Raw genomic sequence first — 17,863 nt, forward strand, 5'->3', positions numbered from 1 at the left:
GGTTCTGAGAAGTACCTGTTTCAATCTGTCGTAGTCAAGAGCTTCTGTTGGCACCCCATTGGCACTTATGGATCCGGTAGGAGTTGGTGTAGACCTTGGTCTAAAGAGAAAAGATATGGTGTGAAGCAAAGCTATTTTAGTCACAGAAGTCGCACTGTGCAGTCAAGATGCAAGGAAGTTTAGTGACAAGCATTTCATATGCTGTGTAAATTTACACTGTCACAGCACCAATTGTATTGGTGATTCAAAGAATGTACACAGCATTAACATAGAATAAACTCAAGACGTGAGGAAAATGCAAGATATTTCAGATTTCAGGTACTGTTGTACTGAAAGGGAAAGATACATATGCATAACTGGGTGACATGAAAATGAGACTTGAAAGGAGCTGCAAATTCATCAAAACCCACATTTGCAAAGTCAACCCCAACTAGAAAACGGCACAGCAAACCAAAAGCTTGAGACACGATCCTCACTTCAAAACACACAATGCAGCTGCCATATCACTCTCATGCTTGTCTGTAGCTGAATCAGACAGGATACTATTGCCAACACAATAATCACCATAGGGTGGAACATGGGAAATCAGGGAAATGAATTCATGAAAAGAAATGAATGCTGAACAGTGGGTTGTCTTGTGTAGAAAGGAAGTAGAAGTCAAGCGGATAAGAACATTGTGACAGCTTAAAGAAAGAAACAAATTATAGAGCAAAAGTTTATGAGATACAAGAGTGTACTGCCTGAAGTCTTTGTAACAAAGCTGTCTGCATTTTGTATGTGAGAGGATATTTTCCTTTCTTGGCAGAATAAACCAAATTAAATGCACATTTGTGGGGGGAGGAGGGAGCATGTTATCTTTGGAACCAGGTGGAAATATTGGCAAGAGTGGACAAATGCTCCAGCTTTCTGATATGACCTTTGACGACACCTAGTACTGCACAATTTATCAGGTCGCTCTAATAAAGATACTATGGTTAATCCTTCCCTTTCTCAATGTAAAGAAAGATTCAAATGGGTGTTTCTCTTTAACTATGCACACTTTATTTTAACAGGGGGTAATTATTAAAATTAACAGATTTTTCTCTTGTCTTTTTTTTTTACATGAAGATGTATATTATAGTCGTAGCTTAACTCAATTTAATTTGTTACTATACATTATGTTTAGATTTTATTGTTTTGCTCTTGTCGCATACTTGAAATTATTATAAACGTTACAAATGTTGGAGACGGTTTGAAAGAATTCTCACCGAGGCTGCATTTATTTGATGAAAAATACAGTAAACACTGAAAAAATTTAGTATTTACTATTGTAAAAGTTTTAGTGCATTTTTACATTTTAAATCATTCAATCCATTACTTCAGTCTTCAGTGTCACATGATTCTTCAGAAATCATTCTAATATGCTGATTTGGTATTCAAGAAACATTTATTATTAGTATTAGTATTATTACAATTGAAAACAGGTGTGCTACTTTAATATTTTTGTGGAAACCAAGTTACATTTTTTTTCAGAATTCTTTCATGTACAGAAAGTAAAAAAAGCGTTTATTAAAAGCAAGTATTTCATGTCACTTTTGATCAATGCGATGAGTTTAATTGCTGAATAAAAGTATTAATTTCTTAAAAAAACAAAAAACAAACAAAAAACATTAATTACCACTCTCACATGTGCCGCCATTTCCTTTTTCACCCCCAAAAATTTCACAGGATCAAAAGTGCTCAAAGTTGAAGTTGAAACACCTAATATTAAATATGCATCTTTGTTATTAAAGCAGCAGCAATTTTGGGAAGCACAAAGAATTTTATTTATGCCATTTCATGGTGATTATATTGTTGGCAACAGCAGAATCCTTGCGTATGGAAAAAAATGAGAATAATTGTAGACAATCACTGCACCAACCCTCACCCTATTTAAAGAGCACTCTCAGCAAACAAAGTCTAGAAAGAGTTCTCAAACTAGCCTCTTATACCTGTTTAAGGAATCATAGTACTTGTCAGTACCCATCTGATTTCTCCATGGTGTGTCCCGTCTGTGAGAGTAAAGAGACTAACCAGGTCAGAGGTCAATAGTGTGGATCTGAACTATTTATTTTCATAATAATCTTCTGAATGCACTAGGTCCAACTCAGGTGGAAGGAGAAATATTTCTATTTCACTGTAGCCCTATTGTAAAGTGCTTAAATCATCTGTATAATTGTATGTGCAAATGCCTGAATGGATGGCATATACTAAGCAAAAAGAATAAGCAAACCCTTCAAAAAATGCTAAACAGCTCTGGTACACACAGACCTGATGAGAAGCAACAGCACTGTGTTTTAGTGATTTCAAGCAAGGGACCCGACTGCCTACATTCTGACATGCGATTGTGAGGGGCCCCCCGGCCACAAGCACGTGATGCAAAGCAGTCGAAGCAACAATAATTCAAAGTAGCTTTGAGAAAGTGGGACCTGCCGAAGAGTCAGATCCCAAAAGCAGGACATTTTTCTTCAAAAGGAACTATGAATTGGTGGAGGTATAACATGCAAATTATTACCTTCCAATGACTGGTGATTTGCTACCATTCATGGTGTTTGTCCTCTCCCAAGGCTTTCTGGGCATATCTGTCAAACAAAATGCAATACAATGTTAGATTTTATGATATTGGTATTATTATTTTTTATCAAATAGCCATCTTTCTCAAACAGTTTTTGCTTCAAGACCCAGTTAAAAAAAAAGCTGTTTTTACGTAAATAAAAAAATCCTTTAATGTATTTTAAAAATGATCATGAACTGCACAGGCTCGAAAATATGCAAAATTATGCTAAAGCCATGTAACTAATGTGTCAAATGAATCTGCACCAAAATACCACAGACTTTGACGAAACATCACCTCCCTTTTAGTTTATTACCCCATTAAATTTGTTAACCTAATGATTCATAAAGAGCATTATTATTTAGTTTTATCATTTATTTTTAGCATTGCTTTTCCCCTGCTTACCTGGTGTGCTACAGGCTGACACTTTTGGAGTTATGGTAGCCTCAATGTCATCCTAAAGGAGAAATAAAAAAATATATATATCTTTTTTGAAAATCCATCACAAACTGTTTGATCAAATCAATGAAAATTAGGAGTAGCCTATAATGTACAGGTTTAGTCAGAGACTGTATACAGCTGAATGAGGCACTATATTAACTCACAGCTTTCTGCTCGGGCTCTGGTGATGATCCCTTCTCAGCAATTCTTCTCCTGTATCAAATCAACGGTACATATTCTTACACTTCATTACATTTCTGGATATGATACAACATTCCTGATAATTAACCTCAGAAAAACAAAATTTTTTAACTAAATTCCAAGACTAATCATTGTTTGAAAACTAGTCCCTGCTTCTATCACTGCAATCATCCTGGCATTAAAGATAAAATGTAGTTCACCTCCTGGCCAGCAGGGCGCTCATCTCCTCCATTAGACCTCCTCCTCCAGGTAAAGGACCATTCCCACGGGATGCCTCAGGCTTGGCACCACCAGAACTCGCCGCGGTTCCTGCGGCTGGAGCTAGGGGCTCATCACTCTACAGTAACAGAGGATTTGGTATTGAACATTTTTAGCATTTTTGATGATGTTCACGAAAAACTTCAAGACGTTATCTGTTTTAAGGTCCTGATTTACTTCAAGCGAACCAAAGAACAAACTGGTGTGATGTAATTTTGAACAAAATCAGGGAGTTTGAAACAGTTTGCCAAAATAAACACCTTTGAACTACCACTGGTGATAACACATTATGTAGGTGTGTTATGAGGCTCCACCTTCTTTGACGTGAAAATCTTTTCCGGTTCATTTCTTCTGTTTAGTCTGCCGAGGTCAGCTGCAAGTAAAGACTGATGGTGCATTCACACCAGATGCGAATGAAGCATTAAGCGCGAGTGATTTACATGTTAAGTCAATGCAAAGACGCGAATAGACATCCTGCGGCGTGAATTGAGCGTTTGGCACACGTAACGTGATTCACGCGAGTTGAAAAATCTGAACTTTGGCGAATATTTGCGCAACGTTAACCAATCAGGAGCTTGCTCTAGTAGTGACGTGATTACGATTTCTGCCACCTGGCAGAAGCCCCTCTCATTACATGAATTTGTGTCTGTTGTGAAGTGAATTTCATGCGCGAATGAAGCGAGTAAACTCAAAATGGTCAAGCGTCAAACTACGTGAGAATTGCACAAGTCGCGTCTGGTGTGAACGCCCCATGACACCGACACTGTTTTTTCATGTTTAATACTGTAAGGCTGCTTGCTTTAAAGCAATCTATTGTATAAAGTGCTATATAAATAAAAGTGATATGACTTGACTGGAGAACCGAAATGCAGAGCTTGTGCAAACATATCCACACCACAATAGACCTTATTCACATCAATGCTATCTTTGATTTTTAACTGGAATGAAAAGGGGCTGTGAGGGAAACACATCTCTTCAGTAGGTTGTACTGTTATTGAATGTGTTTATGGATTGTTCTGCTGAGGAAACACTGCAAAAATCTTTCCAAGAAACTTCACTAGATTAAAAATCCAGACAACATGAGGTGTGGAAAATTATAAGTGATCTATGAGATTTATACAGCTTTTTACAGCGGATGCCATTGAAAACACAGCAAGTCACTTTCATACCTGTAATGGCGCTGCTGTATATAAGGTCTAAGTTCATATGCTTTTTAACTGCTGTTTTCTCACTGCTGTCAATTTGTGTTTTTTTGTTTTAGTTATTGATAGGAAAGCATGCAACACATATTTACATATTCATCTAAACACCACTCCCTGTAGCGTATTCTAACAGTACACTGATGCAAAGATATTTCAAACTTTTTTTTTTTTTACCCCTAAGCATAGAAGGAAAAAGAACTTCAGCATGTGTACATCAGGGTGCAGCGTTAAGACATTTAAAGTTTAATTCAATCCAAGTGAGAGTTTTACAGGCCCCAAACCCTTACCCTTGGCACTTTCTTTAGCTTGGCTCCAGCAAGGGCGGCTGCAAGCCCAGAGAGGCCCTTGTTCTCCTCTGTGGTGGGTGAGGGGGTGAACAGACCCGAGGGCAAAGGTGGGGCAGGGGGTGGAGGTGGTGCTGGTGGCGGAGCCTGACCTGAGGGTGGAGGTGGTGGTCCAGGGGGAGGGGGAGGCCCTGTTGGGGTAAGTGTGGGGGGCAGAGGTGGTGGGGGAGGAGGGGGACCAGGGGGTGGCGGAGGTCCAGCAGTGGTGGGAGTCACAGTAGAGCCGGGAGGGAGGGGTGGTGGGGGTGGAGGGGTTGGCATCCCCTGTACTGAATCTGTAGAGACAAATAAATAAGAACATAATTAGGACTTTTCTTTGTAACTTTCTGTGCTGATCAGTTAAACTTTGATTTGTTCTAAATTTAGGACTGTTTTAACTTCTTGTTTTTGCATTGTGAAATAGATGTGAAATGATTGTGAAATGAGCTAAATGGATGTCATAATATAATATATAATATAATATTAATATACACTGCCGTAATAAGAGTAATAATTCACATCCAAAGCTCATTCATAATAGTAAACACAGAAAGATGACATTAATACATGATTGAACACTGATCCATAGCTGATGATCATTATAACATTATACACAAGGACGATACTGATGATTCATGGGAACATAAAACAAATCTGTACATAAATTTAACAAAATGAAGAAAAATGCAGAGTAATTGGGGTAATGGTTTCATCCCATCTAATCCTTAAAAAGTACCTTAAAGCTGATGTTGTATAACTATGTATAAAGAGTACAAAACTTCACAATTTAGGAAGGTGCCAGTCTGACTATTTTCATGCACCCTTGCCAAACACAGTGAAGTTAATCATATTAGTCTGTAGAATTTAGCTCAATGTCAAACTGCATCATGCATATGAAGTGTAAAGTCTAAAACCTCTTCTATAAATAATTCAGAGGAAGAGTTGATCTTATTTCTTCTTTGCGGATGACCTGACCTCACATGAAAAGCTCCACTTATTGTATGCAGTATGTAACATAAACCTAGTCAAAGACGAAAAAAAGGATTAATTTGCAGTTCATTTAAACGTTGCTTTTTAAAATGAGGATGTTTCATGAATAAACGTGTGAATGTGAATAACCAAAGAGGATGTGAAGCAGCCATGTAAAGATTACTGTGCAATGACAGTTCACTTGTACATGCTAACATCTAGACCTTCTTTACCATAAACCAATAATCAGAATGAGATGGTTGTGATAAACTGCATTAAAACAAAATGATGAGAACTAAAGCAAAGACATTCGCTTTGCAATCTGTGATATTCATTTCAAAGTTTCACGAGAGAGTGGAGATGTGTTTTCATGCCATGCCATATCACACAATTACAGGCCACACAAATGAGCATCCATCAAACCGATGATCACGGGAACCAATACAACCCAACAGACAAGACAAAACAGCAAAACATTTCCTGAGGACTTTCATATTGAGCCAACAAGCAATCGATAGTAGCCAATAGCAGCCAAAAGCAACCCAGCTCAACATGGCAGGCCCCCTCCTCGAACCCCAATTAGCGGGTTAGTGGAGGCTGAGCGACACAGAAGAGGCCTTACCCGGCTGGCTGGGGAAGTCAGCAGGCTGAGTGGGCGGCTCTGGAGCACAGGAGCAGGAGTCTCCCAACCCAGAGTTTACAGAGTGCTCAGCAGAGGCAGGGAAGGCTGTGGAAGGAGAAGGGAGAACAGCAGGCTGGGGTGAGGGACAAGACACAAGGGGAGCGATGGGCAAGGTGGGTGAGGGAGAGTACAGGGGCGGTGGAGGGGGTGGCGTGGGGGGTGAAGAAAATGGCTGACCCGAGACGGGGGACGAGGTGTGGAAGTGAAGCGAGGTGGGTGGCCCGTTGGGCGCCGAGATGGGGGAAGGTGGTTTCTGGGAGAGTGGACTAGGGGCTGGGATTGCGATCATCGGGCGAGGGCCCGTTGCCTTTCCCGGGGGGCTGCTGATCATGACCGGAGGAGAAGGCGGTAAGGGAGTAAAGTTGTTAGCCGTCCAGATGACAGATTTCGAGGCCGGAGCTAATGGAGGAGGAGGAGCTGGGGCAGGGGGCGGCGGTGTGGCCGGGGCAGGTTGTCTGCGAGGGACAGTGGCGTAATGAGGCAGAACCGGGTGGAAGGCGGAGCCAAGCGACGTGGCGAATCGGGAGGCCGAGTGACGCAGGGGCGGGGTCGGAGGAGTGGCTGTGGAGGGCGATGGCGTCGGTGGAGGGTAGCTGGGTGTGGAAGGAGAGACTGGTGAGGAGGAGGTGGTCTTGTATTCGGGAGGTGGAGGAGTGTAGAGGGTGCTTTCAAATGCTGCACGTAACCGGAGGACAGGACAGGACAGGAGGGAGGTAGCAGCAACCGTGCAAAGGGAAAAACACAAGACAAAGAGAGAAAGGGGGGAAGGAGACAGAAGAGAGAAAGGGGGCAAATGAAGCAAGAAAACCAGCAGAGACCTACAAGTCCATCATATGTTCTTTTTTCTGTCTATGAACAGGGAACACACTAGAATTAGTACAATCGGTTAGCTGTAGACAACATCATGGACTGGAAAAGATAGATCAATTCCACAAGTGGGTAAAATGTTACACAGACATCCCGTTTAGCATGTAGTACTTTTAAGAGACCGAAGGGTTTCTGTACTGCTGGATGCATGTCACGTGAGGTTAGCGTCTCAGCATCATCACACACCTGCTAAATGCTAGTTATCCACTCTCTGCATGCCAAGAAAATGATAATAAATAGAAGTTATGCTAATGAAAATTTGTTTGTTCTTTTTGCACTTTATATGGCTTAATATCAAATTAAAATCTGAATGGGATATCAACTAACAAATTTAACCCAATACTCATAAATTTCCACTGAAACAGCATAACTGGTGAGCAGTGTTGTGGGTAACGCATTACAAGAAACATGAGTTACGTAATCGGATTACTTTTTTCAAGTAACTACTGAAGTAACGCAATCCTTTTGAATTTACAGCAAAATATCTAAGCATTTAGTCATCTCACTTGTGCAAAAACAATATGAATCAAAAACAGTTAAATGCAATCTCAGAATGTTATGCAAACCTGCAATAATTAAATATATTAAATTAAACAAATATACTTTATGCATTTAATTAGGGCTGGGCGATATATCGCATGTGATTATCACGCGTATTTCGTCAGTAAAGCCGGTTCCCTGATTACCGCTAAATCGCCATCACCTGCTTTCAAAAGGAGTGGCATTTAATAGACAGAGCTGTAGATCACTGACAAGCTACACAATATTGCGCTCATTATCGCAGATGAATCGCCTTCGATAATGAACGCCATATTGCGTAGCTTGTCAGTGATCTACGGCTCTGTCTATTAAATGCCGCTCCATTTGAAAGCAGGTGATGGCGATTTAGCGGTAATCAGGGAACCGGCTTTACTGACGAAATACGCGTGACAATCGCATGCGATATATCGCCCAGCCCTACATTTAATCTCCCTTTATTAACCAATGTCTTCGCTGCTGAACTTTGATGATCCAGTTCAGCCATACTAATAAGCAAAAATGGCTTTAGATAAACATCACATTTGTGTTTTATTTATTTTTTTATTTTAAAAAAAAATTATGGTTGAGGTAAGAATGTTGAACTTTCATCTCCTGCGATCCAGAATGACAGCAAAGCTAAAAGGTTTGTTTGAGCTGCGCCCTCTATTGTACAGGTGTGAATTTGCATTTCCTTCAGCCTGAGGTGAGCCTGAACACTTTTGGAGTGAAAGAGCCTTTACATTTGCCAAAAATAGAACTTTTTTGTTGTTATAAAAAAAAAATCAAACAACAAGCCAAGCCCATAAAACTATGTACAAAATAGTTGAAATAATGTGAAAAAAAAAGACAATATACTACCATTCAAAAGTTTTGGGTCAGTAAGATTTTAATGGTTTTTAAAAGAAGTCTCTTATTTGCGAAATAGTATTACAATTTAAATTAACTCTCCATTTTAATATATTTTAAAATGTATTATTCCTGTTATGGCAAAGATGAATTTTCAGCATTATTACAGTGTCACATGATCCTTCAGAAAGCATTATATGATGTTGATGCTGTGCTTAAGAAACATGTCTTATTATCATCAATGTTGAAAACATTGTGCTGCTTAATATTTTTGTGGAAACCGTGATACATTTATTTATTTATTTATTTTCAGGATTCTTTGATGAATATAAAGACCAGCATTTATTTGAAAAATAAATGTTTTTTAACATTATAAATGTTTTTAGGGTCATTTTTGATCACTTTAATGCATTCTTGCTAAATGAAAGCATTCATTTTTTTCTTTAAAAAAAAAAAAAAAATCTTCATAAAAATTATTTTTTATATATCTTACTGACCCCAAACAGTACTACTTTGAACAGTAGTATACATAAATACATCACTATACAGATGTTATTAAAAGCCAGGCTTAAAGTGCATCACTCGATTTTATACAATATACATGTCTATCTATTTACTAGTGCAAGGCAATATAATTTGCAATGTATTTATGGTTGTTTATATAGGAAATGCATGTAAATTCATGTTTTGGTTTATAGAGAGTCTGCACTGTAAGAGTCACTGCCTGCCATATGTTGGCCAAATCTTTCTGCTCTAGTGATTCTCATAAGCAGCCTGCAGACACAGCTGCCCTCCTGCTGCGTGAAGCCCACCACGCCCCCTGAGCACTCTTCAAAATACACGTCAACACACAGGCAAACACAAATTATCATGCCCTACATTCAGGTCATCTCCTTATTAACACTTTCCCATTGTTCAAGCTTGCTTCATGACTTGAGTGCAGCTGATTTCTGTTTTTTTCCTCATTTTAAATGATAATGTAACCTATTTGTACCTTACTTTCTTCCATTTCACTTGCCTCTTCTGCGTTTCTACACTATTAGCTTTGACAAGCCCACATGAACCGTGATGTAGTGCAGTATGTTCACCAGAGTGACTTAATGAAATTCTTCCACTCCTAAAGCACAGGCGGTCACATGGCAAGACCGATCGGCTGTGCTCTAGAAGGACTAATCCAACTTTATTAAATCAACTTGTGACTATGGATCCTCACATACACTGTTTTTCATACTAATGGGTTTATTTATTTACAAACTATTGCATATTATGCGCTGAAGTGAAAAAGTGAACCATTTGGCTATAAATATCCATTTACACCTTCCATTAAATAGAAGTACATGTATTCAATTATACTTACTAGTGCCTTGACTAATGATACAGATTTTGTTGCACACATCCAGCAGAATCTCAGGGTATTTATTTGATAATCCTTCTCCCAGACACAACTCAGAAGTCATAGAGTCAAGACAAGAATCCACTAAAAATACAACTACAGCTACAGAAAAACTTCATAACAGACAGAGATCTCAATTTAGTGTCAATTTAACAGTGAGAATAAAACATTAAGAGCACCTGCTAGTCAGTACTGCAGTGGAAAAACATCAGCTGCAGACTAGCTGTACAATGATTTGACTAAGCATTTTAAAAAATGACACTGAAAACATTTATGTGCGGAATCTGCGATCAGGAAAACGTTATGCTTGCCTTTCTTGAGAGCTTTTGGGAGTATGTAAAGTGAATATAGCTGTTCTAATCTAATATAAGGGGAAAGACTGTCTCCTTCACAAATCTGACTGCCAGTATGTTAATGCCTGACAGAACCGGTTGAGTTAGTAGTAATTTAGGTTTAATACATCCCTGAGCAAGCTATACTGTATTTAAAAGGTTTCTGACTTGGTACTGAAGTACTTTTGACATCCCTTTGTGGAATAATGCATCTTGTTATATGCAAAGTATAGCATCAGTGGCATATAATACAGATTATTTGATGCAAAGATCACACATTCACCATGCTAAACTGCTCAAATGTTTAACACTTGAATGACAATTATGCCCATCAAAGCCTGAGGCCTGACCTCTCATACACTGTTTGTGGAATAAACACCCCCTCCCCCATAGAGAAGAAAAATGTGTATTTTTGGACAGCATATGATTCTGAGAAATGAATGCATCTAATGCGATGAACTCAAGTATGCTGTATATGCCCAACTTTATAACAAGCCCTTTAAAGTAAACAGTAAACCAAAATTGATCTTATTTACTTTCATATTGCAAGTTCCTTGTCTAATTGTGAACTATTCATTGGTGCATGTTATTGTAAAACAAAACAAACTGTCAAATCTAAAAACTTTCCTTTTCTACTAATCTCATTTATACAGGCTATTGGATAATGTTAACCAGTAGCCAAATAGTGAAACAAGGGTAAGTTCACCCAAAAATAAACATTTCTGTCATCATTTACTCACCCTCAAGTTGTTCCAAACATTTATGAAATCCTTGATGAACACAAAAGAAGATATTTTGATGAATATGGGTATCCAGACAGTTGATGGAACCCACTGACTACCATAGTATAGGAAAAAATACTATGGAAGTCAATGGGGTCCATCAACTATTTGGTTGCTGACATTCTTCAAAATATCTACTTTGTTGTTCAACAGAAGAAAGGAATTCATGCAGATTTTGGGTAAACTATCCCTTTAAGCCAATGTTTTAGCAAACTTGAATTCAGTTTGAATACATTCTGTTATATAACGCACACATTTCACGATCCAGACGTCAGACTTTTTTTTTTTTTTTCTCAACTCAATATCCTGTTTCTATCAGACCTATGTCAAATTACAAAAGTTAAACTGGTTTCAGCAACATTCGTATTGATGCTTGTAAGATCCGCAGCCCCTCTCTACAGTCACCTAAATTCTCGACACCCCCCATTCTCGAGTCCTGGCAGGTTACCCATAATAACCTAGTGGGCTGTACACAGGAGAGTGTGAGAGAAATGTGGTTAGTTTGTGCCGCTCTCCCTGAGTTTAATCATCTTTCAAGCTGTGGATTCAGACTCTTCCAACATACTGACAGATGGACACGTCAGGAGAAGATCGCCTATTGATATAATAAGACGCAAGGAGGCGGTGTCCCTTTCCTTCCATCGAACTAGAGGCCAAGCATATACTAAAAATAAATTTTACACCAGGAACAACAAAAGGAAACATTCGAATTAGAGATGCACAGTATATAGAGACACACTGATTTTTCTGCCAATTTGTTTTTTTGTTACTTATTGCTGTCAGATGATATTGGATATGTTTTAGTGACTCATTTTTGCCAATTTTTAGATTTTATATTATATTTGCCATACTTGTATATCTTAAATAGATAGATTACATAAGATTTAACCTTTTAGGAGCTCTTTTTCTTGAACACCGCTTTCCTATAATAGAAGTCTTACCTTTTTATTCAAACAAACTTTTTTCTTAAGTACATCTCCTATTGAATAATTATCCATATTTCATTTTATTTATTATTCATTCCTTTTATTATATTGCTGTGGTGCTGCTTACATTAAACATCACAACAATGATTTAACATTGACAAGAATAGCATTTATTTAAATTTTTGTGAATGTGGCATTATTTTTAGACAAAGTAGTACAGATTTTTAACCTGTTATCAGCTTTTTATCGGTTATCAGCCATAGTATGAAAACAATTATCACCCAGAACTGTAATATCGGTGCATCCCCAGTTCGAATACATAGTTAACATTACAGAATAACATAAAAAAATTGTTTATTGAAATTTCAAGGGCGTAATAACTGCAACACCGTAATAAATTATTTCTAATGGACACTAACAGCATTTCACAGGCATTTGCATGCTCAGCATAGTCTACAACAGAAGAAAAGCAACTTGTATTGTTAGTTTGTGTTAAAACCTTGTTCATCTTTTGACCCCAGCCCATCCTGTCTACATCTCATCTGTCAGACCAGTCTATAAAAAGAGATTGGAGAAGATAAAGATGCTCACCGGCGTTGGAGATGCGTCTCCCTCTCTCCCAGTCCATCTGCTCTCTGTCCAGCTGCTCTTGGTGCTCCCTCTCTTGCTTCTCTCTCTCCGCACGTTCTCTCTCCATCAGCTCCCGCTCGGCGCGCTCCCGTTCCTGGCGTTCTCGCTCCAGCTGCTCCTGCTCCTGACGCTCACGCTCCAGGCGGTCCAGGCGTTCCTGCTCGGCACGTTCCCTCTCCAGCCGCTCTCGCTCCTGACGCTCTCGTTCCTGACGTTCTCTCTCCGTGCGCTCCCGTTCCAGCATCTCTCGCTCCAGCCTTTCCCGCTCTAGCCGTTCTCGCTCCAGTCGTTCCCGCTCTTGCTCCTTCTGACGCTGGAGCTCCTGCAGCTGCCTGAGGACACATAAGAGCAAAGGGTACAACTTTTCAGGTTAGAAAAAAGAAATTAACACTTTTATTCAGCGGTACAAAACTCAAAGGTACAAATAAATTGATCAAAAGTGAAAGTAAAGCCTTATAACACTGTTACAAAAACATTTCTATTTTAAATAAATTCTGTTCTATTAAACTTCCATCAAAAAATCCTGAAAACATTAAAATCATAGTTTCTACAAACATTAAGCAGCACAACTGTTTAACATTGATTTCTATGTTTCTTGAGCAGCAAATCAGCATATTAGGATGATATCTGAAGGATCATGTGAAACCGAAGAGAAATAAATTCACAGAAATAAATATAATATATTAAAATGGAAAAAGCCATCTTAAATTGTGATAATATTATATAATATGTTGTAATATATATATATATATATATATATATATTTTTACTGTTTTACTGTATTTTTGATCAAATAAATGCAGCCTTGGGAGGCATAAGAGACTTCTTTCTTAAAAATCTTACCAAAACTTTTGAATGGTAGTGTAGGTGAATCTCATAATATTATTTTTATAAAATAAAAAAATATATATTTAAAATATATTTAAATTATTGTTAATATTATTAATTACCAATATTGCTACCATTAATTAATATTACTAATTACTAATATGATATTACAATTCAATTTAGTTTAAGGGCCATTCATGCAAAATTAATGGAGAAATCATAATACTCAAAATGGTGGCAGTAGAAGTACTTTGTTTACTCTATAACATGCAAGTGCAGCTGGACTAGCCAAAAAATATTTTGTGATTTGAGCTAAAGAAAGAATAATTATAATGCCACTGATTTTTATAGATAACATTTAGATGATTGATGAGATATAGATGATTGATAATTAACCTTGAGAAACTGTTTTGATCTGTTTCAATGTCAGTCAGTTTATAGAAGGAACCTATTTGGAAAACAGCTGTTTGGGGCCATTAACAATATGGCCTTAAAGGGCCTTTGGGACATTTTTTCAGTATGAAAGACTTTTATAGAACAAATAAATAAAAAAGACTTGCTTTCTTCCAGATACGGAGACAGCTGAGTACTAAAATCGCAGTACATAACATCATACACTAGAGAGCAGCACATTCAAATGGATCACATGAGGTGTGAGAAGTGCCAACTTCAGCACCAGACCAGCTCGCCTGCAGATGTTCTGCTAAGTAAGGGTTTATGAAAGATTTGCTTGTCAGTCCTCTTGTGCTTAATCAGCATCCAGCACATCCCCATGCCCAGAATTCCAGTGTGTAATTACATTAGAGAGCCAGATACATCTAGACTGTGGAGAGCAGGGACAGTAAATGAAGAAAAATGGGCTGTTTGCAGCTCTGGCTCTGAAACTGGACAGATGGACCTAATTCGAAGATGAGGGGCAGAACAAACTGAAGAGCACTCGTGAATGAAAGCAAATCAAACCCAAAGAGCCTAACAATGTAAAGAGGACATGGTGTATTATTAGGAGTTTAACATCAAAGTTATCATTTAAGGTTCATCATCCAGGTTGTCCTTAACATGGCGTCTTTCCAGAATATTTTACTTCACCAAAAAAGATGATCATGTTGTTCTAAACCCATATGCTATAACAATGATAACAATTGTAATAATTTCTCAAGCCCAAAGCACTACGAACAAAATAAAGATTGTATATGAAAATAAGAAATAATAAAATAAATAAATACAAATGAAAAAATAAAAAATAAATACACACACACACACACACACACACACACACACACACACACACACACACACACAAGGTTGATAATATAGTACAAAAAAAGAGGGTTCCTATTCAAAATTATTTAATTTTAAAGTAATCTATATGATTAGTAAAAACTGTCAAGTAAAGGGTCATTTCTAATGGCAAAAAGGAAAGCTTTCTGTTTTTTTTTTTTGTTTTTTTCCTCAAGGAAGCATGAGTAAATAATGTAATTTTTCATTTTAAAATGGAAATTATTCCTTTAAGACACCCACTTTAACCTTTTGTTAAATTACATAACCACTGAGGATCTTCCTTTGTGTTTGTGAAAACAGACAGCAGCTCATTGAAACTCAACTTATTTTCTGCCAGATTTCAGCTGTCATGGGAAACTGGATTTGTGATCAGTAATCAGACACGTCAGACCCTCGTCATTGGGGTTTGTATTAAGACAGGTGATCCTGCTCTGTCCATCTGTCAAACAATCTCCCACACATATTTTTGCATGAATGGGCGTACATGATATCATTTCCTGGGACCTTGCCAGACACACCTTCTCAGCAAGACATTCACAGCAATGACAAATATCAGCTCAGGTGCAATGACATCATGCCTCCACAAGTTTCCAAAGGAGAGAATAAGATGGGAAAACCACACCCCAATCTTTTAAAAGACCCCTTGAGAAGAGCATGTTTACGCCGAAGGCTTTAACTGACACAGTCACACCTGCTACGATATAGTCACTCCTGCTGTATCATCAGTCCTGTCACTGAAATCAACCTCAAATCTCAGACCAAATCTCATAACTAAAAAATTCACAGTAACAGTACTATAATATGTTGAAGCGGTAGTAGTTCTGTTCACTTACACTACTGTTATCATCTGAAATCTTTTCCAAATTAGGTTTTTCTCTTCAGTTAACTGATCAACGCTAGCCTCAATTCTGACTTGATGGTTTTTCAAGTAAAAGCAGCATGAAAAAATTCTTTGCAATGTCTCACTTCAATCTAACTCTAAGAACAATGTGTATTCAACTGACTTACGACAGCGGTTTCTTAACTACGCCCACCGCTTTTCAAGGGCGGGTACTATATCTATGTCTGTCAAACAAAATGACGACACAAAGTAACTGCCTAAATTGGGACCAGTGTTAATAAAAACTGCCCAAACATACACACTTTATTCAGTTTATTCATACAATTGTACATTTTTATTTAATGTAGTGAACATCGTGAAATCACATAAATTTAAAATGAATGAAGGCCTGAAGTCATGAAGACAAATCTGATCCAACTCTTGCATTTTTTCGAGATTACCAGGTGATTTCGGGAATGGAACGAACAAAACACCATTAAGCCACTCTGGATATTCAAATTACATGTGCCATAAAAACACCTTTTTACCATAGTTAAAGGAATTTGCCAAAAATTAAATAAATTAATACATTTAAAAAATTAAAGCTTGACGGACAAAATGGCAGACAGCCACAAGGATTCTCTGTGCAATGATTTGGGGCCATTTACACAATGTTTTCAACCAAAAACGGAAAACTTTGTGTTTTGGCCTTTTTATTTAAAACGACAAAGGCGTTTTGGGGGCTTGAAAATGCAAACATCTAAATACGGGTTTAAAAAAGTTCAAGTGTTTGAAAATGATACCGTTATCATCTCTGTGTAAACTGCAAAAAAGCAAATCTGTGAAAACATATGCGTATTACGTGTTCAGTGACATCGCCAACTACTGGCCTGGCATGTGTAATACAGCATTTTTAGTCATTTTTATGGATCCTTGTGAAAGGGGATCGTTTTAACTATGTTGTCGTCTGTATGCTAAAAAAGCAAAGGAAATCCTTTTCAGTTTTTAGTACATCGTTGTCATGTAAACAAACCCTCAGATCGGCTATTTCGGGCTGTCGGTTATCTTTACAACCGCACACACCAAGTGTCAGGGCTAAGCAAATGGTCAATTCTTCAACATCTGAAAAAGATACAATTGCAGTTGGGTTGAATCGAGGGGAATAAAACTATAAAGAGCTAACCGTGAATCCACAAGGTCTGCTATGAAGATCTTCCAAAAGGAGCTTCCATATGCTTGGTCTACTGCCCGAGTTCTCTATATCTGCTTAATTTAGTTGCCTTGTTTCAGTTGTTCTTGTACCTGGGTTCCCAGAGGATGCATTCTAAGCCACTCCATTATGAAATGCTGTTAAGGTGTGGATTGCTGAGAGAGTGTCCCACTTCCCCCAAAATCCCAGCTGAGCCTGAGCCATGCTCTCAGAGATGTAATTAAAGAGCAGAGGAAGCCTCGCTCATGTCTGTGGTAATATACTACCTCAAAAGTTCACGCCAGCCAGACCGGTGCCAACCATAATTCAACCCTGAACAGGGTATAAGAACAAGCCCCCTATAGAAATGAGCACTGACCCAACACTTAACAGAAATGGGGTAAATGGACATATGATATTAGAGGCCTATATTTAATTTTAGGTAAACATGAGAGCGAGGATGGTTCATGACACATATGGGTCAGGTGAGGTTAACTGTTCATGATGCAAGTGCTGTGCAATCCCAGCGATCCTACACGGATGGAGGGGTCATAATAATATCATAATAATATCAAGGGCTTGTTTTCGGAAGCTGCTGAAAATAAACCCTGAACAAACATCACTTTAAACCAAACTGGCGTTTGACCAACAGGAAAAAGGATTTATTGGATCACATGTTTGCGCTCCTTGTTTCTTAAATAAGAACGACACCCCAGACCTGTTCGCAAGTGCAGTTCGCACCATTTCGGTTGAGTGCTTTATTTGTGCCTAGTCACATTGGATACATATGCATTCCCTGGCATAG

The 17,863-nt window shown here is 38.2% G+C and overlaps 1 protein-coding gene across 6 annotated transcripts in view; it reads right to left on the reverse strand.

The window, feature by feature from the left end:
• The window catches only part of enah (ENAH actin regulator), a 97,385-nt gene that overhangs the window by 3,946 nt on the left and 75,576 nt on the right, over positions 1–17,863 (reverse strand). For 5 of the 6 annotated variants that reach the window (XM_067384150.1, XM_067384149.1, XM_067384153.1 and 2 more), the window contains 8 exons: positions 12,905–13,275; positions 6,589–7,323; positions 4,962–5,293; positions 3,415–3,551; positions 3,178–3,226; positions 2,978–3,029; positions 2,534–2,600; positions 16–100 (listed from right to left, as the gene is read on the reverse strand). In XM_067384150.1, the coding sequence (XP_067240251.1) occupies positions 16–100; positions 2,534–2,600; positions 2,978–3,029; positions 3,178–3,226; positions 3,415–3,551; positions 4,962–5,293; positions 6,589–7,323; positions 12,905–13,275 (1,828 nt within the window). The remainder of the gene's footprint in view (positions 1–15; positions 101–2,533; positions 2,601–2,977; positions 3,030–3,177; positions 3,227–3,414; positions 3,552–4,961; positions 5,294–6,588; positions 7,324–12,904; positions 13,276–17,863) is intronic. The other variant, XM_067384155.1, reaches the window with a different exon arrangement.

Source organism: Chanodichthys erythropterus, chromosome 4 (assembly GCF_024489055.1).
Source record: "Chanodichthys erythropterus isolate Z2021 chromosome 4, ASM2448905v1, whole genome shotgun sequence".
In the NCBI taxonomy this organism is placed as follows: Eukaryota; Metazoa; Chordata; class Actinopteri; order Cypriniformes; family Xenocyprididae; genus Chanodichthys; species Chanodichthys erythropterus.